This window comes from Aspergillus caelatus, assembly GCF_009193585.1.
Source record: "Aspergillus caelatus strain CBS 763.97 unplaced genomic scaffold BDV27scaffold_142, whole genome shotgun sequence".
In the NCBI taxonomy this organism is placed as follows: domain Eukaryota; kingdom Fungi; phylum Ascomycota; class Eurotiomycetes; order Eurotiales; family Aspergillaceae; genus Aspergillus; species Aspergillus caelatus.
Genome location: NW_022475405.1, coordinates 18,862 through 44,734, shown reverse-complemented (window position 1 = coordinate 44,734; position 25,873 = coordinate 18,862). Strand labels below are relative to the sequence as shown.

The 25,873-nt window shown below is 47.0% G+C and overlaps 11 protein-coding genes across 11 annotated transcripts; 8 read left to right on the top strand and 3 right to left on the bottom strand.

Annotated features, from left to right (window-relative positions):
* Window positions 1-115: 115 nt before the first annotated feature.
* BDV27DRAFT_166259 (Six-hairpin glycosidase-like protein) lies at window positions 116-3,274 on the top strand (the record flags this gene model as incomplete). Its single annotated transcript, XM_032074143.1, has 11 exons — window positions 116-136; window positions 731-777; window positions 830-898; window positions 971-1,824; window positions 1,880-2,033; window positions 2,085-2,160; window positions 2,207-2,361; window positions 2,408-2,465; window positions 2,518-2,926; window positions 2,983-3,006; window positions 3,147-3,274. The coding sequence occupies 11 exons, from the start codon at window positions 116-118 to the stop codon at window positions 3,272-3,274; spliced, it is 1,995 nt and encodes a 664-aa protein (XP_031925504.1).
* A 372-nt stretch (window positions 3,275-3,646) lies between these two features.
* Window positions 3,647-4,246, top strand: BDV27DRAFT_159767 (uncharacterized protein; the record flags this gene model as incomplete). Its single annotated transcript, XM_032072924.1, has 2 exons — window positions 3,647-4,153; window positions 4,211-4,246. 2 exons carry the CDS (start codon window positions 3,647-3,649, stop codon window positions 4,244-4,246), a joined length of 543 nt encoding a protein of 180 aa, XP_031925503.1.
* Window positions 4,247-4,596: 350 nt separating this feature from the next.
* Window positions 4,597-5,412, bottom strand: BDV27DRAFT_166257 (uncharacterized protein; the record flags this gene model as incomplete). Its single annotated transcript, XM_032074142.1, has 1 exon — window positions 4,597-5,412. One exon carries the CDS (start codon window positions 5,410-5,412, stop codon window positions 4,597-4,599), a length of 816 nt encoding a protein of 271 aa, XP_031925502.1.
* Window positions 5,413-6,143: 731 nt separating this feature from the next.
* BDV27DRAFT_166253 (GFA family protein) lies at window positions 6,144-7,229 on the top strand (the record flags this gene model as incomplete). The annotated part of the gene is made up of 1 exon (XM_032074141.1): window positions 6,144-7,229. One exon carries the CDS (start codon window positions 6,144-6,146, stop codon window positions 7,203-7,205), a length of 1,062 nt encoding a protein of 353 aa, XP_031925501.1. The 3' UTR covers window positions 7,206-7,229.
* A 696-nt stretch (window positions 7,230-7,925) lies between these two features.
* On the top strand, window positions 7,926-11,041 carry BDV27DRAFT_131512 (peptidase M60, viral enhancin protein). The gene has a single exon (XM_032067645.1). The coding sequence runs from the start codon at window positions 8,147-8,149 to the stop codon at window positions 10,721-10,723; it is 2,577 nt and encodes an 858-aa protein (XP_031925500.1). The 5' UTR covers window positions 7,926-8,146; the 3' UTR covers window positions 10,724-11,041.
* A 477-nt stretch (window positions 11,042-11,518) lies between these two features.
* Window positions 11,519-12,092, bottom strand: BDV27DRAFT_131511 (uncharacterized protein). Its single transcript, XM_032067644.1, has 4 exons — window positions 12,031-12,092; window positions 11,905-11,963; window positions 11,766-11,843; window positions 11,519-11,662 (listed from the first exon to the last, which is right to left on the bottom strand). Exons 1-4 carry the CDS (start codon window positions 12,034-12,036, stop codon window positions 11,596-11,598), a joined length of 210 nt encoding a protein of 69 aa, XP_031925499.1. The 5' UTR covers window positions 12,037-12,092; the 3' UTR covers window positions 11,519-11,595.
* A 665-nt stretch (window positions 12,093-12,757) lies between these two features.
* BDV27DRAFT_159763 (class I SAM-dependent methyltransferase) lies at window positions 12,758-13,385 on the top strand (the record flags this gene model as incomplete). The annotated part of the gene is made up of 2 exons (XM_032072923.1): window positions 12,758-12,847; window positions 12,915-13,385. The coding sequence occupies 2 exons, from the start codon at window positions 12,758-12,760 to the stop codon at window positions 13,383-13,385; spliced, it is 561 nt and encodes a 186-aa protein (XP_031925498.1).
* Window positions 13,386-16,552: 3,167 nt separating this feature from the next.
* Window positions 16,553-17,305, top strand: BDV27DRAFT_146981 (uncharacterized protein; the record flags this gene model as incomplete). Its single annotated transcript, XM_032070671.1, has 3 exons — window positions 16,553-16,657; window positions 16,933-16,957; window positions 16,989-17,305. 3 exons carry the CDS (start codon window positions 16,553-16,555, stop codon window positions 17,303-17,305), a joined length of 447 nt encoding a protein of 148 aa, XP_031925497.1.
* Window positions 17,306-17,950: 645 nt separating this feature from the next.
* On the top strand, window positions 17,951-18,765 carry BDV27DRAFT_131510 (NUDIX hydrolase). Its single transcript, XM_032067643.1, has one exon. It carries the CDS (start codon window positions 17,983-17,985, stop codon window positions 18,577-18,579), a length of 597 nt encoding a protein of 198 aa, XP_031925496.1. The 5' UTR covers window positions 17,951-17,982; the 3' UTR covers window positions 18,580-18,765.
* A 796-nt stretch (window positions 18,766-19,561) lies between these two features.
* BDV27DRAFT_131509 (SNF2 family N-terminal domain-containing protein) lies at window positions 19,562-23,329 on the top strand. Its single transcript, XM_032067642.1, has 11 exons — window positions 19,562-19,834; window positions 19,885-20,191; window positions 20,240-20,865; window positions 20,930-21,031; window positions 21,081-21,307; window positions 21,355-21,388; window positions 21,437-21,630; window positions 21,688-22,552; window positions 22,600-22,785; window positions 22,846-22,996; window positions 23,059-23,329. The coding sequence occupies exons 1-11, from the start codon at window positions 19,731-19,733 to the stop codon at window positions 23,176-23,178; spliced, it is 2,916 nt and encodes a 971-aa protein (XP_031925495.1). The 5' UTR covers window positions 19,562-19,730; the 3' UTR covers window positions 23,179-23,329.
* On the bottom strand, window positions 23,306-25,685 carry BDV27DRAFT_131508 (splicing factor u2af large subunit). Its single transcript, XM_032067641.1, has 7 exons — window positions 25,502-25,685; window positions 25,405-25,430; window positions 24,815-25,346; window positions 24,139-24,752; window positions 23,829-24,090; window positions 23,570-23,781; window positions 23,306-23,517 (listed from the first exon to the last, which is right to left on the bottom strand). The coding sequence occupies exons 1-7, from the start codon at window positions 25,527-25,529 to the stop codon at window positions 23,491-23,493; spliced, it is 1,701 nt and encodes a 566-aa protein (XP_031925494.1). The 5' UTR covers window positions 25,530-25,685; the 3' UTR covers window positions 23,306-23,490.
* Between the last annotated feature and the right edge of the window lie 188 nt (window positions 25,686-25,873).

Genomic DNA, 25,873 nt, shown 5'->3' with positions numbered 1-25,873 from the left:
CTTGCAATATCTTTAAGCTTTAAGTTGTGCATCGACAATCGCGAACTGATTAGACGCTGGTAATATAATCCGAAAGCCCTCTTGAATCGCGTGGAGGCTCAAGGGCCAACGCTATATGCGCATACATAACCAAAAGGCACTTCCCGATAGCATAGGTCTTATTCAGCAGAATATTCTCAAGTCACGTTTCACGCCCGATTAGAGGTCCATAATATATTTTAATTAAATAGCCATGTCATATATATCATCTAGCTAACCATTACATTAACAAGATGGCCAGCTCACGTGAGGGTTATGAACCCTGGGGCTAGAATTGGGGTGATTCTATTCTAGATATGCCAAGAAACTGTCAAGGCTCATTAAGCGTATTATAATCCCGTCATTGGTGCAAAAATTGATCTGTAAATGAAGGTCATTCTGCGGGGTACATTAGGTACCCCAGCTTTCGGGTATCACTATCCCGAGAATATATAAACACGGGACTTCTGAGCATTCCAACGCATGTCTGATGCCGTAACGATAAGGATACCACAAGGATGGTTTTAAATGCCATATTCTTACTTCTCCTCGCATCACCTCCTACACTGGGGAGCATTGAGCGGTAAGTTTCACTGCAGCTCTCATCCCACCCGAATCTGCATTCTAGCTAACCTGAGCAGACAACGTATAGTAACCAAATACAATGTAGTCCGCTCCAGTCTGATCACCAATGAGACGACACCTCTCCAAGTGGGTAATGGTAACTTTGCATTCAATGTTGATAATACAGGTTTGCAGGTATGAGTTTCCGACGCATAAATTCTGATATGGTGGCTCATAAAGCAAGCAGAGCTTTCTGCCATTCAACACATTATCCAGTTGGGGCTGGCATAATGATTCTCTCCCAACCAATGGGTGAGTAAACGCCTCAGTTGCCTTTTTGCGTTTACTTTTGTGCCTTGGTTGGCTTATCGCTTTAACATCTCTACAGGGAGAAAATTGAGGATTATCATGGGGTCTCCATGTTAACCCATGGACGGAACGTGTCATACGATATTCCGGATCCCGATCTCCCTGAAGTGTCTCAATGGATCACTGCCAATCCCAACCGCATAAATCTAGGACGCATTGGGTTACAGTATAAAGGCTCACTTGTCTCCGTATCTCAAATTACAGAGCCACGACAGGAGCTCGACCTATGGACAGGAGTCATATCCTCGACTTTCAAGGTTGAAGGTCAGTTTGTTAAGGTGGTGACTCAAGGAGACTTAGATTCGGACTCGGTAGTCTTTGAAATCGAGTCGAGCCTAATCACATCGGGTGATTTGGCCGTCGAGCTAGACTTTCCGTATCCGCCAATTCACACAACCAAGTATAAATATGAAGTTTTTGCTGGAGTCTACGATTTCCCCCAAAACCATACTACCCTCATTGAGGGAGACACTGGAAAGAACAGCGCACATATTCGACACGAGTTGCAGGAGACGAATTACTATCTCAATCTGCGATGGGGTTCTGGACAACCACTACGGCTTTCTCGTCAACACAATGCAACCCACAGGTACACCATCAAATCCAGATCGTCACCTTCCATGGCATTCACGGCGAACTTTTCGCCAGAAAAGCAAATGGCCGATCAACCAGCTGTGGTCCAGCAGCGTAGCTCCACGGCATGGAACCAGTACTGGACTCAAGGAGGGTTCATCGACCTTACTTCCTCATCTAATCCTAAGGCAGACGAGCTCCAGCGTCGCATCATCCTATCGCAATACCATGTGCGGGTGAACAGCGCAGCTAATGGACAGTCACCCCAGGAGAGCGGTCTGATGAATAATGGGTGGTATGGTTAGTATAACCCTGTTAGTGCATTGAGATGCATATTTGCTAATAGTCCGGCTAGGAAAGTTTCACATGGAGATGGTGGTGTGGCATAACGCGCACTGGGCGACATGGGGTCGACAGGAACAATTTGACAACATCTTCCCGGAACTATATGAGGCACTACTACCATCATCAATCGCACGGGCGAAGTCTATGGGGTGGGATGGCGCACGGTCTGCTATCACTAATCCTGACAATGCAACACATGAACTGACATCTTTTAGTTGGCCAAAAATGACCGACGTTGAGACTGGAGTCAGCTCTCCTGGTGGCATTAATGGTATTCTGTTGTGGCAACAGGTACGCTAATGTGCTAGGAAAGGTGGCTGTGTACTAATAGAGGCAGCCTCATCCCATGTACCTGGCAACGTTGGCTTATCAAGCAGCTCCGACACGCGAGACCCTAGAACGATGGGACCGCGTCCTAACGGCCACGGCTAATTATATGGTCTCTTATGCTTGGAAAAATGCAAGCTCAGGCTATTATGATCTAGGACCGCCGTATGTGCATTTGCCATCTGCCTATAGACCAATCTAACATGCTCAGGGCATATGGCGTGACTGAGAACACACCTCCATCTGAAAGCCTCAATCTTGCATATGAAGTTAGCATAGCCTGCCTGTCCAGCTAGATTACTCATGTTAACATATTCTTAGACTGCATATTGGAGATACGGGCTTGATGTCGCGCGTGAATGGAAAAAGAAGCTTAGCCAGCCAGTTCCCGAGAAATGGGAAATGGTCGCGGAAGGGCTCGCTCCACCCCCGCAAGTTGATGGTTTGTATGCCGTCTACGAGGGATTGAATAGCTCATGGTGGAATGATACCTCTCTGACCGGAGACCCTCGGAGCTTGATTATGCTTCAAGGCATCCTCCCTAACACCCCAGCAGTTGACCCGGATGTTGCTTCTGACACAGCCAAAAAGGTATGGGAAATCTGGACAGACGACAAGATTAGGGGATGGGGTAGACCGGTTCTTGCAATCAATGCGGCACGGCTGGGAGATTCGGCACGAGCGGTATATCACTTGACCGCATATGACTATTGGAATTTTGATGATGCTGGTGCGTCCCATCCTATATATGCGTATTGAGCCTAAATACTAATGAGTCTGCTCCAGGATTTGCCGAGCGTGGAGGAGATGGTAAGTTATGGTAAAACCCTTAATAATGCTGTCTCTAACGCAAGCATCCAATCTAGGAGGAACCCCTCCCCCCTTCATGCCTGGTAATGCTGGGCTACTATATGCTGGTAAGTCCACCATATATAGAAACACAAAAATAGTCATAGCACTAATAAGAATAGTGGCATACATGGCTGCCGGCTGGGAAGGATCTCAGGGCGACGCTCCCGGGTTTCCTCGAGACGGTAGTTGGGTAGTCAACCATGAAGGATTGCTCAAAGCACCGTAGGCTGCCTCATAGTCACTTCTAGGTGTTGTATGAAAGTATGATATGCAGGGGTCCGAAATTGATATAGCTATTTACCCAACCAATGCGTTGAAAAGGAACGTAATGCTTTGTATATCCGCCCGCATAAACGGCATTCTTGCAGTAGTTCTAGGCACAATTAAGCAATGATCACCAACATGAAACTTGTAAGTAGTTTCATATAGACACTTGCTCGTTTGGTCACGGAACGGAAGAATAGCAAATTTCCGCGGCTGTCGTACCGATCTGCCGGCCCGCCGTAGCCCTAAGCCAATTCTTATAAATCCGAGTGATTTTGCCACCCATATTCTGAATAGAGCAAGTTTCCAAGCCATTCACTTACATAGAGACAAGATGTTTCCCAATTTAGCATTTGCACTTCTTGCCATTGAGGCATCTGCACAAACTGTAACATCTACAGTCACCACTACAGCTACCTCAGCCCTACCCACACTCCAATCAGACTGGTACTTTATCCGCGCCGTCGAAACGCCCTACTACCACAGCTACCTCCAAACCATCCCAAGCGCCACACCTGGACCTGCCCATCTAGCCATTAACACGAATGCTGGTCAGTTCAATATTGTCTCAGGCCAGCTCGTTTACAACACCGGCACCGAGCAGCTTTACATGAACGTAGAGGACCCTGCAAACAAAACACAACGAACTTTACAAACCTGGTTCAATGTAACTGAGAACGCATATGGGACCTTTGCCTTTCAGGGAGACGCGATTACCTGGACGGTAGAGGATATTGATCGGCAGAATACTGCCGCGTGGTTTGTTTGTGGGGAGGATAAGCTGTATATCAACACGGGGGCTTATGGATATGAAACACCCGATGGCTGTCATGATCAAACGGTATGATGGCTCTTCCTGTCCTTGGAAAGCTATAAAATAGAACACTAACAATGATAGATCCATTCGTATGGAGGGTCGACGCCAACGGTTTGACGAAATGCGTTATCAAGAGAGTCGGCAGCCATTTGAGAATAACAGGTGGTGACTACCGATAGCCCAATGACTGTGATTCCAGAAGCAGTGTAGAAGTAATGAAATATTGTTCTATTCTGGAATTCGATGTAGTTCTCTGCAGCTCCAAGATAATATGATCTGATATATGTTAAACATTTTGTCTTGCTGGAACTTACATTTAGAACCGTAGGTGACCGGTTCCGGATATCTATACAAAGTATTGTTGAAAAACAAGCTTGTCCAAAATAACAGCGATCAACAGTTACCCAACCCCTGGTATGTACATCTGATTCCTCGAGAACTTATATGGCCTTGGTCAAAGCTTCAAGCTATTTAACCCAGATAGCAGCATAGCGATCCGCTGTCCCATCATTGTAGGCACTAAAAGTCCTCAAAACATAGCCTTCATCACGGTACTTGTTGAACTCAGCCTGAAACTTGGAGGACTCAAGGCCGTGTCTTGCCACCCACGCACCGGATGCAGACTTATCCCAAATTGCCGCATACATGACCTCATCTCCGACCTGATACCCGTCCACGTCAACAAGTCGGTACCCATCCTTCACATGTTTGTCAAACGTAGCCTGGTAAGCAGTCGAATTGAGTTCCCCAGCAGAAACCCAGGGAGTAGGGTCATCCCGCTTTTCCCAAACAGCAGCATAGCGACTCTCATTGTCAACTTCATACCCGCTAACATGGGTCATTCTGTATCCCTCCTCCAAGTACTTGTCGAAATATCTCTGCATCCATTCTTTGTTCATTCCATGACGCGAGATCCAAGGGACAGATGAGTCTTTCTCCCAGATAGCAGTGTAGCGGTCCTTTCCATCAATTGTGTAGCCATTGACCTGGACAACGCGGTATCCTTGCTTCAGGTAGTCTTCGAACTTTTGGTGGTATTGGTCGGAGGTCATCCCATGGTGAGACTTCCAAGCCGGGGAGGACCTCTTTTCGAAGATGACAGCGAAGTTTGGCTCTTTATTGTACTCATACCCGCTGACCGAATTCAGTCTATAGCCTTGTGAGACCATTTGATCAAACTTTGTCTGATATGCTTTGCTATCGAGGCGGTAATAGGCGTGCCATTCGTTGGCTTGGACACAGAGTGCCGATGCGAGGGCGACTGCCCAGAGATGGAATTTCATGATTAACTCAAGACTGGATTCGTCGGGTAACTGTGAATTGTATGAAATAGAGAGTCGAAACTGTGGGAGCTCTGATGATTTACCTCAAGCACTTACAAGTTTCTGCCCCAAGTTGCCATCTTTATATATCCTCGTCCCGTATCTTTTTCATGACTAACCTATTTTGTGCCCATGATGCGAACATATAACTCTTTGCCATACGAGGTCTAATGGGGCAGAATATATGAAGATGCTAATCTGAGTGGAACAGTGGAAATAACGATCAACACCAGATCGTAGAGAGATTATCTTCAAGGAGTAGTTTATTTTTATCTCTCCAACGACCATCTGTCGATCTGTCTTGGGTGTCGCTGATACGAACGACAATACCTCGTAAAAGTGGAGCGACCTCGTAAACGTCACGTCTCACCCAATTGCATCATGTACCTGGCGTGGACTAAGACACAATCAGGTAGCTCATCTGAGGCTTACATCTAATTGTTCAACAATACTACTTCACCTTGCTGTATTTGGAACCGCCATAGGGAGAAAGGTCTCGGAGAACAGTTGACCAACCACTAACCCTAATAACTCTCGAGTACTTGGCTCACCTGCCCAAACAAGGTGAATACGAGCTATAATCTTCCCGAGCCGGAGTGTGATATCACCTGATTGCTGGGTCCCCTCCTTCACATCCTGTATGTCTTTGCTTCCATCACAGCCCCCCATATGTTGAATATATTCATCGCAAAATGGCTTCTAACGAAGAATACAAGACCCTAACTGCAACCTGCCACTGTCAATCCGTGCACTTCACAGTCACTATTCGGGGTGACGCTCTTCCTCTGAGCATTCACCTATGCCACTGCAGTGTATGCCGCCATACACATGGAGCCCTCTGCAGCTTCCATGCCCCGCTTCCCAAAGATATTCGTCCCGAATTCATCTCGCCGTCAAGCCTTGACAAATTAACACCGTATACGTACCCACAGTCCAAATCTACTCGGTTCTTCTGTAGTAAATGTGGTTGTCATATTGGTGACCGCGATCACGCAGATGGTCGCTGGGTGGTATCCAGTGCGATCTTCGACGATAGCGGAGACGAAAGTGTCTGGCAAATAAACTCACACCTCTACGCCAACGGCGATACTAAGACCGGGCTGTTCGAGTTTGTGTCTCAAATCGAAGGGCGTGAAATTACCATATCCAAGTCAGAGAAGCAGAAAAATGAGACCGCCATGCAGGACAATTCGAAGGCACAGGAATGCGATGACAGGTCTCTACGGGCCAAGTGTCACTGCGAAGGGGTATCATTCACCATCTCCCGGCCTGGTCGGGATTTTGTTCAAGATCCTGCAAATCGTAAATGGGTTTTGGAAGGGAAAGAAGACAAGTGGCTAGGTGCATTGGATGTGTGTGATGATTGCCGGTTGGTCAGTGGAGCGAATGTCGCAGCTTGGATGTTCATTCCAGTGAGTCATATATCGCCTCCTCCGCCAGGAAACTTACTCATTGGGTCCTCAAAACGCTATTCATCGAGTGATGGGGTGGTGAGGACGTTTTGTGGGACATGTGGTGCTATGGTCTTCTATTCTTGTAATGATCGCCCGGGAATAGTGGACGTTGCAGTTGGTATCTTGCGGGACCCGAAATCCGTGCTCGCGGAGAGCTGGGTCGTTTGGAGAACTGGGAGAATTGCTTATCTCGAAGATGGTTTACGATATAATGGAGAGTTTACAAAGTCTCTAGATGAGGGGCTGAAGAAGTGGGGAAAGGAAAGGTATGGGAAATTGGAGTATTTTAAAGTAGGGTAGCTTGTGATAAATGCTATATCACTTATGCACATGAGACTGGAGTATGGATTGCCTTAACGTAGATGCCTCAGTCCGTCAATTTTCTTAACTACTGACGCCCTAGCAGTACCAGACTCCCAGAATGATGGCTTGTAGCCAAGTGACCGACCACCCAAGAAAGATGTCTCTAAAAAGATTACACTTTTCAACTCTCTTTATAGTGACTATGTGATATACCCATGGCAATACAACACAGCTGAAGCCTTCTTGGCACAACATTCACACGGACATCCCACCGCAGCTTCGAGTCCCACATGAACCGGGTAGGCTGCAGCTAGTCCATACAACTGTCATCAATGAAACAGGTTCTGAGTTCCGAGGCAGCGTGTCTTCAACGAATCTCGTCTTTTCCTGAGCTCCCAGACGCTCTAATGCCTTACTTACCCAGCTGACGATCATCCCGGCCAATCAGGAACAGAAGCTTTGTCGGCTGCATTTTCCCTCTGCAAAAACTTGCATATTATGCATAGCAGCCACAGCTGAAGACGTTAGTTTCACTGTGAAAAGATGGGCTGATGGCCCAAGATTTCCTCTTTTGGCGTGGTACGCATTTTGTTCAAATTTCTATTCGTACAATGAAACGCGGGGGGTAGAAGCTGATGTCGAGCTGAGAGTGAGCTCAGCTAGCCTCTCAAACATGAACGATAATACATGATATGACGATGTGAGCTGAATAGAGGATGTTTGTGACGCACCTTGGTCAGAAACATTCTGTAGTACATATAAGTACGCACAATATCCACGAAGAACGGATATCGAAACGATCCAAGTCGATCAATACCCGCTCAAAGTCCTAAAAAAAAAAAATCCAAACTTTATTTCCGTGTTTCCTAGGCTATTGCCACATCTTCTGCCCTAGAGATATTCCTTTCTTGCTCTGTGAATACCACCATTTGCATATCATGGCTATCAAAACCAAGCACATCCCCATTCTCCCACGTCCAAAATGGCTCGACGCGGCAGGAATGGGCAAAGGCATTGACCATGACCGCCAGCATCTGAGCATCGTCCTTGCCGCTGGCCAAGCTATCAAGGCTCGTCAAACCAATACTGAATTCACTGGCGAGCTCACTCTACGCTTGCTGAATGACGATAATCAAACGGAGGCTTCCAAGAAAGTGGGCGGCGACTGGACCGAGCTGAGTGCGGGTGTTGTCTCTGTACCTTTCATCGACACGCCGTATACCGAGGCCTCAAATACCGCTGTGGAGCCTATTGTTGAATATGAATATCCGGACGGCTCAAAGCAACTGCCTGTTTATCGCAAGGGACAAAGCCAGACCGACTTCTTCAATCATTGGGATAATCAGGGGTCGGAGTTCGCGCTTCTGGACTCCAGCTACACACAAGTTCTCGTACCCGTGGTTGATAAAGAGGCGCTGAGACATCCGCAGGAGGTGGATGATATTGACGGGTTGATCGGATACTATGAATCAGTTTTCTCGTTTTACAATGCCTTAGCCGGGCTATCATTTGAACCAGAGCGTCCTTCTGATCTGAATAGTACCAATCGTTACTTCATGAAGGCTGATAAACACGGAGCTGGCGGAGCGTATTACGGCCAGAACTGGACCGCAGCGTCGACCGATGCAATCAAGGAGTGGTGGTTGCTGCCGTCTGCGAGCAACTGGGGCAATCTCCACGAGATCGGACACGGATATCAGATGTCGTTCCGGAATGACCGATATTTCTGGAACGGGGAAGTATCCAACAACGTTTATGCCGCTCTATACCAGAGCGCCTACCTAGGTGACCGCAAGTATCAGGAAGGTTGGCTCTATAACTATGGCAAGCAAGCACAAGTTGAGCAAGGTATAATTGATGACATCACATCGCACAAGTCTCTCAATGACTGGGATCTTCGCGCGAAGCTATACTTCCTCGTCTTGATGGTGGAAAAGGCAGGTGCCGACTCCTTTGCTGACTTCAACCAGCAATATCGCCTGGTGAGCAACCAACCAAATTTCGATTCCACTGATCATTTGCTTCTGGATATGCTCTCTGAGAGCTTCTCCCGTATTGGACACATTGATGTGACGCCGTTTGTGGAGCTATGCAATGGATACATCTCGCCAGTACAGCGTGAGCTCAACCATTTTGGCCAGGGCAGAGCCGTTTATCCGCTAAATCAGCTTGTGGATGGAGATACCTTGACGAAGCTCCAGGAGCAACTGAAATTGCAAAGCCCTCTCACCTTAGTCAATGTCTCGCAATTGCTCGCTAGTGGGATCAAAGGTGATGTCACCCTCGAGCTCAAGATCGACGACTTCAGCCAAATTTACGGGAAGACTATTACAGTGCTGGACGGCTCCCGCTATATCCGCCAGCTCCCTATTGAGACCGAGAATATAGCCCTTGGAGCTCTGCCGATCGGTGTATATACTTTGCGTCTCCCACTGGGACGAAACAGTAAATATCAGGTGGATCAACCCTATCTTGTTGTCAGGCCTGGATCAGCTCAGGTGCTAGTGAACTTTGTCCCACAAACTGGGTCTCAGGTGACCAACCAAGAGATCAAACTGCTAGGCCTCGGGGACGATTTGTTCAGCACCATACTAGTCGACCAAGCAAATCATGTCGTCCAAGTAGCTGTGACTAGCAAAGATCCCCATTCCTACTTTGGCAACGAAACATACGCAGAAGTCGTCATTAAAGATGACACCGGCAAGGAGCAGTTCTGCGCAACGATGCCAGGAGTTGGGGCAACACTACGTGATGAGAAAATACCCTTCAAGCCGGGCTACACCCTCGAGGTCTACCATGCGGAGCCCAGTCACCGCATTCAGCTGAGACCAGACTTTGACGGAGTGATCGATCACAGCCAAAAGACGAATATCTTCGAGATAACTTCCAGTGGTCTGAAGAATCAGTCACTCAATAACGACCCACTGGCTGCCTTGTTAGCGCGGATACAAGCGGCAGCAACTGCGCTGCGGAGTCACCCTACTCTATTACACGCTGATTGTCCCAGCAAGGTGGATATTTGGCTCGCTATCGACCAGTTTACCGGCTCTCAACGTGAGGATCTGCTGAAACAATATTCCGATTGCATACCATCTGACAATAATGGACCCAGTGAAGGGCTCGGCAATTCCTTCACAGCTGCATTCAAAGGCATCGGGGACTGGCAGTTCCTGACGGCAGAGTTAGACCTAGTTGGTAGGAAGCTGACTGTAGCTTTAAGGGATGGTGTGGCTCATCACTATTTCAACGACACGTACGCCTCCTTGCAGGTTCTAGATGCTGATGGTAACGAGCTGTTGAATCTGGATGTTAAGGGCAGCACATCTCAGACGGCAAAAAGCTGGACTTTGCCTATTTCTGGATACGGGGGAGAGGTGCTCAACATCCGTCATGAGGAAGCGCCGACCCGCCTGTTCATTAACAACAACATGCGAGACCTTCGCTTGTCTGATCGTGAAACAAGGCAGAACTACCGCATCACCTCCACAGGACTCGAGCTGACTACCAAAACCTGACTCTGGGGGCAAAGGTCGTCTGATCTTTGGGTCTTGCCAGTGGGAATATGGTGCAAGGATGCAATATCTCCGATTAGCCTAGTGACTTTCCATTTGCCTTTCCACAGCCTGTGCAGTCATTTTCTATAAAGTAGAGGGTTAGCTAAGCGAGAAGCTGATGGCATTGCTCAATCAAAATCTGTTGGTGGAGATATGAATCATTTGAAGCTCTAGCAAGACAAGGCGCTTTTTGAAACTTCTGTGTCTTGTAGATAGAAGTCTAGGGCTTTATTCCATACGATAGATGTTTGTTGTGTTGCTTGGTTTCCGCTATTGATAATCATAGCATTGGATATACGGAACTTTTATTTGTGAATTTCCCTTGGGTGTGCTATCTTTTGAACTGGTAGAAAAGAATATTTCCCTTAGTATACTACATCAATAGTGGATTTAGTACATCGGGCAAAGTATTCAAATAACCTATAATAGTCGAGATATGAATAAATAATGGCTTATCTCCAATATGCTGCAAATATGTCATTGACGATCATAACTTGGGCACTTTGCCCTAGCTTGTTATGTACGTATCGTTAGTTCGGGCTCGATCACTGTAATAAGGACTAATGCTATTGGCGAGTATGATGTTATCTAGCGACTAAACGACTTGGCATCTGCATAGAGCCACACTCCGGATGGGGATATAATGTTGCTAAAAACAAGAGTTGTATACGAGAGAATCAGCCGATTCCAATTTTTGGGAACTGTTAATTAATGTATGACCCTAAAAAAAGCCAATACTGAACATTGGAGGACGTCTAGTAAGCAACTACTTGTACCATTGCTTCTATCTCGCTCAGTAAAATAAAGGATTGATGTTATATTCCAGTGTATATCTAATTGTGTACCTCGACCTCCACTTGACCTAAACTCTTAAGCTCACCAATAGCAGCGTCGTCCAACCTAATGTTAACCGTCAGTTTATAGTAATACTTAAAGCTTCAAGCTCTCCTTTGCTAATTTTCCCTGATTCCCCCCCCCCCTCCTTTATAAGTTCATTACTTACTGTGGAAGGATTATTATTGGAGGCATCTCGCTAAGTACTCGGTATTCTCCTCGCTGAATGCCATTGCGTTCAAGGATCCTATATTATAATATCAATAAAGAGCTTCCGCAGAGGCCCTAGGTACCACAAATAAACTTACATATGGGCAGGGGAGGAGTCATTATAAAATAGATCAGGATCTTCAAATCTAACGACGACCTAATCAAGACATATCAGTATTAAACCCTGAAGAAGTTATCTATTTTCGTAATGTTTTATAACATACAGGCATTTTGGAGAGGTCTTTCAATGTTTGTAGGAGATGGCTGAAAGAGATTTCGAGAGAGGACGGACTCAACGAGAAATAGATAGTTACTTATACTAACGTTGGGAAGCGAGATCGGCAGTTGCTTGCGTCATGCTTTCAGCTCCTGTACAACAGAATATGGACATACTATGTATGCCCCTCATTTCAGCTCAGCCAGGATCAGTACTATAGCCAATGAAAACATCTACGGCTGCCATCTATCTCCCCGGACAAATCGATCTGTGCGCGCGAAGTGGGGGTTGCTTCAGCTCTTGGCATATACACATGTGTTGTCAACCTGTAGATCATACTACATACCGAGTATGACCACCGCCAGCCAGCCAGCCGCTCGTCCTGATTATTGAAGGGCACTTAGGACGCTAGAAATAAGAGGACAAATCCCTACTTCTCGACCAAATAGACCAATAATAATTATATACTGTAGTATTAATAAAAGCCAGTTGTATTCTGGAGTCACTCATGTGATCCGAGCTACACCGCATTTACACCAGTCTATAAAACTGAGATGGTAAATAGCCATGGACATTACCAGACAGAAATAGAACCTTATTACGAAGCCTATAAGCTACAAGCCTCCTCATATTCAGTTCATCGTTGCACCCTTAATATTTATTAATGTGCAAGTCACTAGGATCACGTGGTCTCGTATAGATTCATAACATTTATCATCTTCAACTCTCCAGCCATGTCGGTGCAGTATAACCAGACTGGCGCCAACTATAATCACATCAAGAAGCGATCCCGCGATATGGCCCAAACCCGCGACGATCCTTGCGTATCTTGGCAACATCGAGGGACAGGAGGTACTCGGCCTAGGCTGCGGTACAGGTAACTTTTCACAGAAAGCAGTCGATCAGGGAGCACGACAAGTGGTGGGGCTAGACATCTCCCCCGTTATGGTCCAAGTCGCGCAATGTGAGCATGAATGGGACAGTCGCTTTGAGTTTCGTGCCACAGATTGCAGCAAACCCTTGGAGGTCGGAAAGTTCGACCTTGTCCTCGCCATGTTGTTTCTCAACTATGCCCCTACTGCCGAGGATCAATTAAAGATGTGGCAGAACATCATGTGTAACTTGAAGCCCGGTGGTAGATGCATCGGAATCGTGCCTAATTTCGACTGGCTCAACAGTCTGTCTGTTGCTGCTGCTGACGATGATGATGATGACGATGATGATGATGATGATGATGATGATGATGATGATGATGATGATGGAGGACGTTCAGCTGATGATATGCAGTTCCTCGAGCATGTTCCAGATGGCGTGCAATACCGTTTTCTTTTTTGGGGATCAGGATCAGACTGTCTCGTTTGATGCCTACCTGCTTCGACGGCAAGTGTACAACTCTTGTGCTCATGAAGCGGGATTCATTGACCTGCAATGAAGGTATTGGTGCTGAGTGGACGATATTCAGTATTAGCTATGTAGTCTAGCAATCTCGGTCTAAAGCTAAAGGGGTCACAACTAGCGGTAAATAGAAGTCCGATACCTCCGATCTACTATAGACCCATCAAAATTGTAACGGCAGATGCCTCAGGCAACAATAACCCCACTGCACGCGAGACGCCTTAGGCACTATATAGATTTTGATTACGCAGAGGATTCAGATCCTCAAGCGATTCGATCTGTTCCAACTCATATACATTCTCCCCAGTAATCCAAACACGATATATCTTCCTCGTACTATCTATCTTGTAGCCCGTTGGCCTACTACGCCGGTACTTCTTCTGAGCTCAGAAATGACGGCGTCTACCACATGTTCAATATTACACCTTGGGATCTGGGAGAGTAGACCTTGAGCAGCACAAATTAGACTTCAATCGCCAGTTAATGGTAGCAGTCTAGTGTACCAATATTATGCAAACGCACTTCAGTGAAACTACATAGCTCGACACCCTCAAGAACAACTCAGGAACAGTTCACCTTTTCACTTTTGCGAGGTCGTGTGCTAGGACCGCCATTTTAGTCTAGGTTGATCAGTTGGTATCTCTATACTCGCCTTTGAGTGGAATATAAATTGCCGAGGGAGGCTTTGGTCCAGGGCGCTGGGAAAGATAGTCCAATTTCTACCGTCTAGATTTGAAAGAAGCAACTCCCTAGAGGTCAAAGATATATGGTCCCAACTGCTGGGTTTAATTATGGCATTCGATCTACATCGAGGGGTCTTGGTATGGGCAGGCTAAAGACTTCCATTCCGTTTGCCCTATTGCCCCATTTCTTAGAAGCATGTTTCGAGGTGGATGCTCAGGCCGCTTTATAAGGGGCGGTTACAAAGCAATTGGTGGAGCTGATCTCTACACTGTAGCACAAAATTCAAACTCCATAAAGAAAGGCGGAAAATTTTACTTCTCGTCTCAGGGGCAATCTCAACTGGGCGGGTCCAGTTTACTATGACGAAGACAGTGAAATTCAGATAAATTGTGTAGCGCCTACACAAGACAATTATGGACTTGATAACTTCCTGATTCTTTCATTTTTTATAAAAAAAAAAATAAAAATAAAAATAAAATAAAATAAATAATAATAATAATAAAATTCATTCCTTCATCTCTTCCTACAGCGCTATGTGCCTATCCTTTCTCGTCCGACAGGGTGCAAAGATGTACTGGCCGTTACTTCTCTTTTCCTCATTGCTGGTAGCCTTCGCTGCTAGTCAAAGCAACGACATGATTGCCGCGAAAAGAGGCATACCCGCGTTCCCTGGCGAAAGAAAATATCTGCTGGACCAGTGTCCTGAACTCGAGATAATGGGTGCAAGACCTCAAAGAGGTCAAATTCGACCACCTTCACAAAGTCTAGCGTTCGATTGCAAGAATCCCGACAAGAAGGGTAAATTTCAGACAGGAGCTTTGTGTCTGAACAAATGTCTTGGTTGGAATGAAAGAACGCATCAATTTACCGCACAAAAGAAGTATGTCTACGCCCTCTAATTGGTATAAGCAATAACTAACAGCCCTAGTGGATATGGACTTGCGGAATGGAATGGGAATTGTTGGGACTGTCGTTTCGAGAGAAAGGAAAAGGGCGACAACCTTTTCTGTTACTGCGCGAATGTGCCCGAGCCTAAACCGCATCGCGACTTTGCCGTAGCTGTCAACATGAGTCTGAGGACATTCAATCTAGGTAAGCCTATGGTGTGATAAAAGTTAAGCTGTTGTGTTAACTGGCGGTTGTAGGCAGTGTTGTAGAGCTTGGTAACGGGGGTGTTCTACGATGCCATGGGGAATATGGTCATTGTTGAAAGGTGATGAGCATTTCGGATTTGGTCTCTTGCCTAGGGAGAGGGTATAGTAACGGGTCATTGCTAATGAAACCTGGTTTAAATTTGAGATTACATATCGATCATTCTCTATATAATTTAAACCTGCCTTGATTGACTTCTCCAATTTTTAGTCTAATTGACATATCTATAGTTCTTCTCAAGCATACCACAGACTACCCATCGTAGAGAGCACACTAAGCTATGCCTAATCAAAACCGCACAGAAAAAGTTCGTTAGCTGCCTACCTTGAATATCTCAGTTACCCTTCTAACGCTCAAAAGGTATAATAGTGTCTGGAGTCAATCATATAGTAGGAACAGAATCAGTCCTACTATGGCTCACAAAGCAATGCTGTAGTTTCATAGGTCACACATCTGAAAAACCAAGAACAGCATATAGCACACTGGGGCCATCAGTGCAACATGCCCCGGCTACCGACACTTAGAAGCTAAGACTGAGTCAATTAATAGTGCAGCTGTGCGACACCCAAGCACATAGTACTACCATTGATTGAGCTACCGTGCCAGGATAATAGGTAGCCTACTACAAATCTAACTTTACTCAAATAGAAGATGATCGAGGCATTCTTAATTTGAGCGATCCATATGCACTCGCATCGTTAATTCGCATCCATATTATTGCTTTTAGCTGGTTGAAACATTCAAGGGTTGTGGGAAAAGCCATGGGATGGTGTAGCTAATACGAAAATGTGAAGTTATAGAGGAGCCAAGTCAACTATCAATGGTTGCCAAAGCTTCTCACTCTTTATCCAATAGCGTTTTTGTGGCTAGGACGTAGCAAGTGTGACTATATTGAACCTATGGATTTAGAAACCATCCAAAAGACAAATTTTGACGTCAATGCTAATCCAGCCTGATATTTCTCATGCTCAAGACGTAAGCAGACAAGTTTCTAATTGGCCTATATACCCCGGCTTGCCATCACGACTAGGCTTCAATTAGCTTACCTGTATTAATCCGTCTATGTTGTTTATTCAGAGCAAGCGACTATGGCCGAGAAATGATGACTCTTTAGGCATATTACAGGAAGCTCGCATCCTATCATTTGTCAATTTTCCAAGAAGCTATAGGTAGGACGTAATACGTAGTTTGTACATATCTGATGTGCTATTAATATGCATTGTCATCAAAGATCTTGCACAAAGTGCATAGGGAGTCTGCTTAAGTGGTATCCATATCGCGTGGTTGATCAAGGCATGATGTTACATCTAAGAGCACGCCCTGCAGGGTTATTTGAAATTCAAAATTATCTCCACCGAAGCTACCTTCTGCTGACAAGAGGAGATATCAAAATAGGTGCACACGTAATCTAGTCCAGAATTCGTGCAACACCAACAGGGATTCAATGACAATTGACCCAGCATCCGGCGTCCGGCACAATGAGCAGTCCAGATGCTAGCGGACCTAAATAATGCTTATTTGAATATAGACTGATCTACTAGGATGCTGCTTCATACTACTTGGTTGATCGTATTCCATTATAGCCTTAGTGAATATTTAAATGGCGAGGAAGCCCGTTGAGCTCTGCAGTTATCCAACAATCAACATCGTCTAATCTCAAACAAACGACATTGTCAAGCTTTACCTGCTACGAACCCCACAAGGTCCACCGCATTGTAAGTCTATGACTATCAGTGTACTATGTACATCATCTAACCAACCCTTCACCCAGCATAATGCAGTTCATATACACTGCCATCGCTCTCGCCCTGGCTACCGCCATTTCGGCCCAAAACAACTACCTCATTATGAGCTGCAACACCAGCCCCATCCCCTGCCAGGATGTCGGTATCCCCTGCAACAATGAAAACACCCCCTGGGCCTGTCCTGTCAGTAGTGACAGGGTGGAGCTCTTCTCAGCCAACTGCCGTAACATCAATGGGTATCCCGAGGTTCGCGGATCCGGCTTCACTTTGAGTGACGCTCGACAGACAGCCGGATGCAAGGTCTAAAAAGGCAGCATTCAATGACACGGCACGGTGGTGATGGTATTATTTGGTTCAAATATGTTGAGAAACTCATATCGTTCTTTAAATTGTGATAGCTGGAGGATTTCGATAGTCAATTTACCCAAATATTGTTCCCCTCGGATTTAGATTTGCACATCGATAGCGAAGCTGTCATCTTGAAGTAGACTAATGTCAACCATAAAATACCGCTATCTACGGTTTTGGCCTAACCGCCTGCCTACCCGATAAGTCAGCTGAATTTACCGTCAAAAAGACCCTTTTAGTTTTAGGCCTAGTTTACTAGGTAATACCGAATATCATTCTTTCAATAGCTAATATCTTTCTTCATGGCGTACACTCCCTTGTACTATGCCTGGGGTTCGCTTGGACTTGTTATTCCAGTTACTGTACAGATATAAGAACCTGATAGCCACTCTCCATACTCTCAACACTACTATGATTCAATCTCAAGTATATCAGACCTCCTAGCATGGTAAGGCTCTTAGTAAGTTTATCCGAGGCTACCCCAAGTTTAGTCTCCAATGAGTCACGTATCCGTGCACCGATAGACAGACCCACTTGAAAATAAACATCCAACGACAAAAAGATCGCGACCTAATTCCAAACCGAACACTTACATATCATCAACTCACCTCTTGCCCGGAACTCGCACAATCAAAATGGCAGCTCCAATAACCCCTCAACAGTCAATACACCCATACCACACCTCCTCGACATTAGAGCCCTACAAAATCCCCACCAACACCTACATATCCCAAAACGCTTCCGACCATCTCGTCGGCGTCCTCAGCGCATCTGTAATAATCCACAGAGGTCGAGTATTGCTTATACAACGTATTGCAGACGACGACTGGCCCAATGTCTGGGAAGTACCCGGTGGCGCGGCAAACGATAACGAAACAATCCTTGATTGCGCTGTGCGCGAGCTCCGGGAGGAAACTTGCCTCCGTGCATCGGCTGTCACTGCTATGCTGGGCGAGTTTGAGTGGCTTGACAGCAATTCTGGGCCGAGTGACCTTCCTGGAAGGGGGAAGTGGAAGGTATTTATTTTCAGGGTGGTGGTTGATGGATCGGATCAAGAGCAGTTAGAAGTAACGATCGATCCTAAGGAGCATAAAGCTCATCTATGGGTTACTGAAGAGGAAGTTAGGAGTGATTTATGTGGGGATGTGAGGTTGGAATGGATTTCTTTGAATCAGAAGAAGACGATACTAGAGGCATTTAAACATACTGGAGCTGCTCATCATGGTCTCTAGTTTACTCTGGTGTTCATCTTGCGAAGCTGGCTCACTTAGAAGTATCGTGAAGCATCTCATCTCCTAGAATTCATGCAAATTGAACAAGTATCTCCCAACATCGCATTAGGGACTATATTATTAAGCGAGTTCATATGTTCAATCAGGTTCGTTTATTTGATAGGGGCTGTATTACCGTCGCGTCCCGGAGTACCAGAATTGGTGCGAATGAGAGGCAATAGCGATGCAACTTTATGGGTAAACAATGCCACAGTCTAAGTACTATTCAAGTGAGGCTGTAGGGACGGTGATATTCCGTTATCAGATGTATACTTACTGCCTTAGCATGTAATCTAAATGCGAAAGCATTCAATGGGGGCTAGGGTTACCCAATTCAACCAGGGCACAAAACTCAGTGGCGATAGCGAGTTGTCTTGGCGCAAGTTTTGATTGGAAATTGAATAGACATGCTCTATACTGTTCTTCAGGTATACTGGGCTAGAATGCAGGGGAGTTATACGGTTCTATCATCTCTCGGATTCTAAACGTGCCGTACCACTTATGCCCCACTGGCAATTTGCCAAGAGCCCTTCCACAAAGAACTAAAGTTGAATGGGATAGAGAGGCATGGGTTATGATTCGATGTCTTCATGGCGCTAAAAGAGACTAAGTGTCACCTAACAGTCAGCACTCATAAGGCAGCACTGCAATTCTTAGCTCAATTCAGGACTGATTGCAAATGCTCAGAAACATCCTAGGCTCGTACTCCGACAAGGGTTGTCACTGCAGTTTTAGCGCGCCGGAGGGCTTGAGAGTCCCCAGGGTCAGCCTCGTCTGGGCAACCACGTGTCACTTCATCATAAGGCCAGAGTACTGCAATCCTAGAGCCTAGAACACGTCGGACCCAATTCCTGTAATGTGCGGCTTAAAGCACTGCACTTTTAGCACTCCGGAGGGGACGTTGGGAGAGGCAGTTCAGCTTATCTAAGCCCTACGACACAACCCTAGTTCAGCCTCGTCTTCAGCAGTGAGATCAGTGCTCTCCACAGATATACAGATCTGCTTTTCTTTTCTCTTATTTCAACTCAGGTGCTGGTCAATCCAACCAAAAGATTCATGGGACTCAGATTCCATCATCACAGACAGATGCTTTGATTGAGCAAGCAACGAAGATGTCTCTCAGACGACTTCTCAACCCGACGGACGATGACACTGGAGACGAATGGACAGATGACATGCGACGCGTTCGTCCGAGGCTCGAAGGGCCTGTTGACTGGTAGTCGATGGCCACACTATCTTATCGTAGTTCAATGTTGATAAGACTAGGGCTCTGAACCCAACAGAGGACCACCTCGACCCGATTGTCTATCCAACAGATATGTCGTTCAACCATTCCTTCGGTGACCAAGAAATGATGTTTGTAAATCAGCATGCGCCAGTTCCGGGTCTAGACGCCATTTCCTTTGGTCAAGCCTCCTTTTTGCAGCCGGTGCCGAATGATGTAGGGTTGAGTGGTACATCCACGACATCAAAACCTGGGATCGAATTTATCGATGAGTCAGGGGTTAACGCCGATGTTTCGATGGTGGATGCCGCGTCCAATGGGCAGGAAGAGCAGGTCTGCTACGGAATGGTTGGTCAAGATCCCCTGCATAAGCATCAAAGATTAACGTATACCCAGCTCGTCCATGAGAAGGTTAAATTGGTAGGAAAAGGCCAAGAACTAGAAACTAAAATACTAGCACTTAAAGAGAATAACCAGCATGTTCAAACCCTTGACATCCAGTTGTCTGGCGACGGGCCACTCTCTCTCAGGTTTCCAGACGGCACGGATTTAGGCTATCTATCCAAAAAGATGGAGCAGGCTTTGCAAGGGCTTATTGGCTTGCCCTTATTCGAGATCGATGCTCTCACCAATCTCAATTCTCTCATCGAGTCCCTGCGTCGTGCTGGGAAGCCAGCTGATGCGGCGATCCGCGTGAGCGTCAACGTTTATGGAAGAGAATCTGATCGCGATGAAGTAGGGAGAGAACTTTCAAAGAAGGATCTCTTCCTCCAACACCCGGATGACTGTCGTGTGGGGGTCAGATATGACAATCCACATATCCTACACTTAGATGGGATGGATGAGACAGATACCGATGAAGAGGATGAAGAAGATGTTACTGAGGTGGAAGTGTCTGAAACTACGCCCGAGCAGGAAGAGGGCCTCAGGGAGACCCTTGACGAGGTCTTTAATTCGCTAACACGGGGTGATCACCTTAGACAACTAGGAGGGGGCGAGACATTGAATAGGACCTTATATCAGTCAGTTACCAATTATAGTGTACCTTCTGCGATACACTGGGATCTAATCTGTGCAATAAATTAGGCATCAAGGAGAAGCGTTGGATTTCATGATACAACGAGAGACGGGTGCTATCCCAGATGAATATCGCCTCTGGCAACCAAATCCTATGGGCCGGGGGCAACTGTATGGAGATTCCCTTCAACTATGAAGCATTGGCGCTGACCGGGACTAGGTATTGCCATGTCATCACCGGCAACGAGCAGCAAGAGCAACCCGACGAGAGCGGTGGAGGGATCCTTGCTGACGAGATGGGCATGGGAAAGTCTCTTACTACACTCGTTCTTATGGCAAAGACATTGCGAGAAGCACGCCAATGGGTCGAGGGTGTAAAGGCTATACCAGGAGCTTCCCTTGCTGAGACGCCTACTCGAGCGACGTTGGTCATTGTTCCCTCGCGCGGTAAGAATCCTTGCGCCTAGATCATATGGGTAGGCTAACTTCTAAAGTTTTGATTAACACCTGGGAGAGAGAAATTGACGAGTAAGAAACCACTCAGCGTGTTCCTCCAGGAGGCTAACAATATTCCAGTCACCTAAATGCTGGCATGAAGATGATGAGATACCATGGGCGATCACGGAAGGAGCTTATTAGCAATATCGACCGATATGATATTGTCATTACCACGTATAACACTCTTGCAAAGGAACATGACGCAAAGGTCCTCGGAAAGGGGCAGAGCCCGCTACATGACTTTGCGTGGTATCGAGTTGTCCTGGATGAAGGTTGGTCATTTTACTTGGACAATATGTGCATGAAGCGATGATATTAACCCGGTTCAGCCCACATGATACGTCGCCGTAGCACAACCTTCCACAGGGCTGTGGTCGAACTGAGAGCCAAATCACGCTGGTGTCTCTCGGGAACTCCTATCCAGAACAGCTTAGGCGATCTAGGCTCACTATTGGCTTTTATACAACTAAAGCCTTTCCACGATCCCAGAAACTTCAGTCATTGGATAGCTAACCCTTTTGGAGTCAGGGCAACCAAGCGGAAAGCAATCGAAAGGCTCACACTTCTTCTGGAAGCTATCTGTCTCCGGCGAACAATAGAGCGCGTTGATTTGCCAGGTCAACGATCAGAGATAAGCCTTGTGCAATTTACTCCTGAAGAACGTGCCGAGTATGAGCTTACAATCAAAGACATGACGCGATTCATCCACCAAAAAGCTGGGGAATACAATCAGCAAGCAGAGACATTTGGCATGTTCCAGGTCTTTCTGCAGCTAAGGAGCTTTTGTAATCATGGAACATATCAGCCCCGGTTCTCTTGGGCTAAGAGGAACCTACTGGAGGATGAATTGGACCCTGTCTGTTCGATGACGAGAGATAGCTTGAACCGCTGTTCTGGGTGCCGACAGCCTTTGCCGGTCATACCACACGACAGCCGGCCAAATTATGTAGAAAGTTGCAAGCATGTCCTGTGTGATGAATGTTCTTGGGGCAGCAGCATTCAGTCAGACCTGGAGGAGAGGCGCCACTGCCCACTATGTCAGTCTCTTAGGGGGGCACGTTATCGTGGCCATATGCCCGCCGCGTCAAGTCAGAGAAACCGAAACGATACAGATCATCTGAACGCGGACGGGTTCTCATCCAAGATGAGGGCGCTTATATCCGACGTGCAGAGGGATATAGGCACAACCAAAAGGTATGGGTGATTAGTACAAGCCTTTCTTACCACTGACAACGGTGCAGTATCATTTTCTCATGCTGGACACGGACCCTTGACCTGATAGCAAAGCATCTGAAAGCCTCACGTATAGAATTTGAGCGCATTGACGGAAAAATATCAACGTCTCAGCGCCAAAAGATTCTTGACAAATTCGATGGCACCAGGACGGTCCCCGTGTTAATCATGACAACAGGCACAGGAGCTTTCGGGTACGGCCTGCTTTCTGGTATTATCCTAGTTATGAAGAATCTCTGGCTGAAGTGAAGCAGGCTGAATCTAAAATCCGTCAATCGGGTATTTATCGTCGAGCCACAATGGAATCCTAGTGTTGAGAGCCAGGCTATTGCACGCGCAATTCGCCTTGGCCAGGAGCAGCAAGTCCAAGTCACCCGTTACCGTGTTGAGAACAGTATTGAGGAGGTCCGTTAAATCTCTTGTATTAAGGCTTAGTCAATTATGAGCTGACCGTACCATTCCTACAGGTCATGTGCTCTCAACAAACGCAAAAATTGAAGATCAGTCAAATGGACTTCAAAAAGGACTTGGAAGCATCTGCTGCTGGTGATGAAGGAACCTCTGATGATCCTTCAGACATTCATTGAAAGGTGTACCGTGGCGACGATGTCTCAGCTCACTGCCCTTCAGCTCCAAAGCAAATCGTTAGCCGGGCACCATTCGGTGGATAAACGTGCGTAACCTGTTAGTGACAGATCTACAATGATAATTGCGTTAGATGATACACTCCAATTTCATATTCTCGCTATGATACACACGCAATAAATGTATAACCCCGGACAGACACGCCTGCACCAGGTCCGGTCAACCCAGGGAATCTGATCGATTAAGCATCTTTAATGGTCAAGAAATGTAGAAAAACTAGAGCAATCGAACGACGTCCACTCCCACTGTCTACACTACCAGGCGTTCACATCGAAGTTTTCCTAGGCAAATGTTAAAATGAGACGAACTCCAGCAGAGAAGACAGATACTTACCTCAGAAAAGTAGGTCGTCACTACGGTCCGGTCAGAGAACTTCCTACCAGCAAGCGCCTTCAGCGCATTGGTTGTTGATTCCACCGAATCAAACTTGACGAAGATCTTGCCGACACCAGGAGACTGTCTGCTGCCGCCGGAGGGACGGGGAATCTTCAGTTCAACCACCTGACCATACTTCGAACACTCCTCGTGCACATCATCGCAGATTTCTATCGTCGTTAGCAAAGCACAATGACGGTGTAGGGTTAGTCCATACCATCGTAATCATCGTTGTCCATGAGCTCCTCTGGCGTCACCATATTCAATAACTGCAGCACACGGCTGGTCTCCAAATCTTGAGAAGTGGTCTTGGCAAACATCGACATCGCATTGACACCCATGTCGAGTCCGGCAGCCTGCGTTATTCCAATACTAGCGCGCAGAACCTTGAGATGCCTGTCACCCAATTCCATGCCGTTGAGTCCTTCCACGGCAATGCTCGTCGCATTCGGATCAGCGTACTCGCAGAATGCAATTCCCTAGCTAAATCAGTCACAGCCCATCGTCCGTTGTTAAATAGAACTTACCCTAGACTCCTCCGTTGAGCCATCCTTAACCAAAACAAAAGACTTCAACTCGCCGAAGGACTTGAGAAGCATCGTGACAGGCTCTTCCGGGATGTAATGAGGGATATTTGACACACAAATCTTATTGGGCGAGTCGGGGACTTCGTTCAACAATACCCCCTCTTGGTATTCCTGCTCATTGCCACTTGGAACAATGTAATCCTTGGGCCGCCGTACTTCAAGGCCCTGGGGTGCTCCGTTCGCCGCTCCGTTGCCAGCAGCTTCATTCTCATCCATCGTAATTCCATCGAAAGCAAGTGCGACTGTAGCATCGTTGGGCGTCTTGAATTCCAGGAGTGCAAAGCTACGATCATCGGACACTTGGGCTGAAATACAAGGATCCACGCTGTGAATGACATTCAGACCGTTGAGCTGAAGGTTGAAGAAAGACAGCAAGTTCTCTCCCGTTGCGCTCGCAGGAAGATTGGATACAAACAAGCGCTTGGCCTGGCGGGAGTTGGATGGTTTCAGAGAGGCGCTCTCTGCCGTTCCAGCACCGGGCTGGCTCATGAAAGCCTGCAGGCGACTAGGATCCATGGGTTGCTGTCGTGGGGCACCAGGAAGAGGGAACATGCCTGCAAAGTAAGTAAACCTTCTCTAACCAACACGAATCCACGGCATATGAAAGCAATCTCACCTGATAACTTGGCCTGCTCCGCAGTCACATTCTCGTAACCAGGAGGCTTAATATCCCACTGCGTCAGACGACGTTTCCGGTGCAGAACCGATTGTACTTCTGTCAAGTCGGGCGTCGCTTCCCTCTTCCGGGGAGGTGGTGACGCACTCCTCCGCCTTTCTCTCCTGTCGCCGCGGTCGCCACGTTCGCCGCGGTCGCGCTCACGGTCGCGGTCTCTGCCGTCTCGTCTAGGTCTTTCTTCGAACAAATCTCCCCGATCCCTGTCGCGTCGAGATGACCGGTCATCGAAGTCTCTGCGTCGGCGATCGCCGCGATCTCCGCCACGATCTCCGCCGCGGTCTCGGTCCCATTCACGATCATCCCTCCGACTGGAGTAGCGGTCCTCCCGTTCTCTGGCGCGATAGTCACGGCTCGACGAGTACGTATCTACTTCATATTCGCGTCGGGAACTTCTAGAGCTGTAGTGGGGGGATCTCGAACGTCTTCTATCTCCTCTGTCTCCTCTGTCTCCGCGCTCTCGTCGCTCGTCGCGCTGATGGGGCTTTCGTTAGTATGAAGTGTAGCGAGCATGACCACCATGAAGTACTCACGTAATAGTCCCTAGAGCGGCCAGAGTCTGCGACCATAATGATTAGATGACCATTCAATATACTAGTTAACAGTAGGAGTTGCATTGCAAGTACTGACCTCTGGACGAATACGTATCACCGTTCATACTGAGCTCAGGATTCGTTACTCCTTGCTGTTTCTGGTTGTGGATAAATGTATAAAAACAACAGCCCTCGAGGTATGCCTCTAGTCAAAATAAACGGGCAACAGGGCAGAGAACCAACAATCCAGGATGAGGGAGAGGGTGCTTGCACGACGGAGCTGCGCTGAGGAAAACTCCAGTCGTGACGATCGGCGAGCAGCCGCGGCGTCTAGAGTCGAAGCGGTTAGCGCGTGTGTCTGTGGAGCGACCGCCTTCTGTTTTCTACCAGGACTGGCAGAATCTTTATCTGCGCGCTGATATGATATGAATCTGAGTCTCTTTTTGAAGTTTCCAATTGATTCAACACG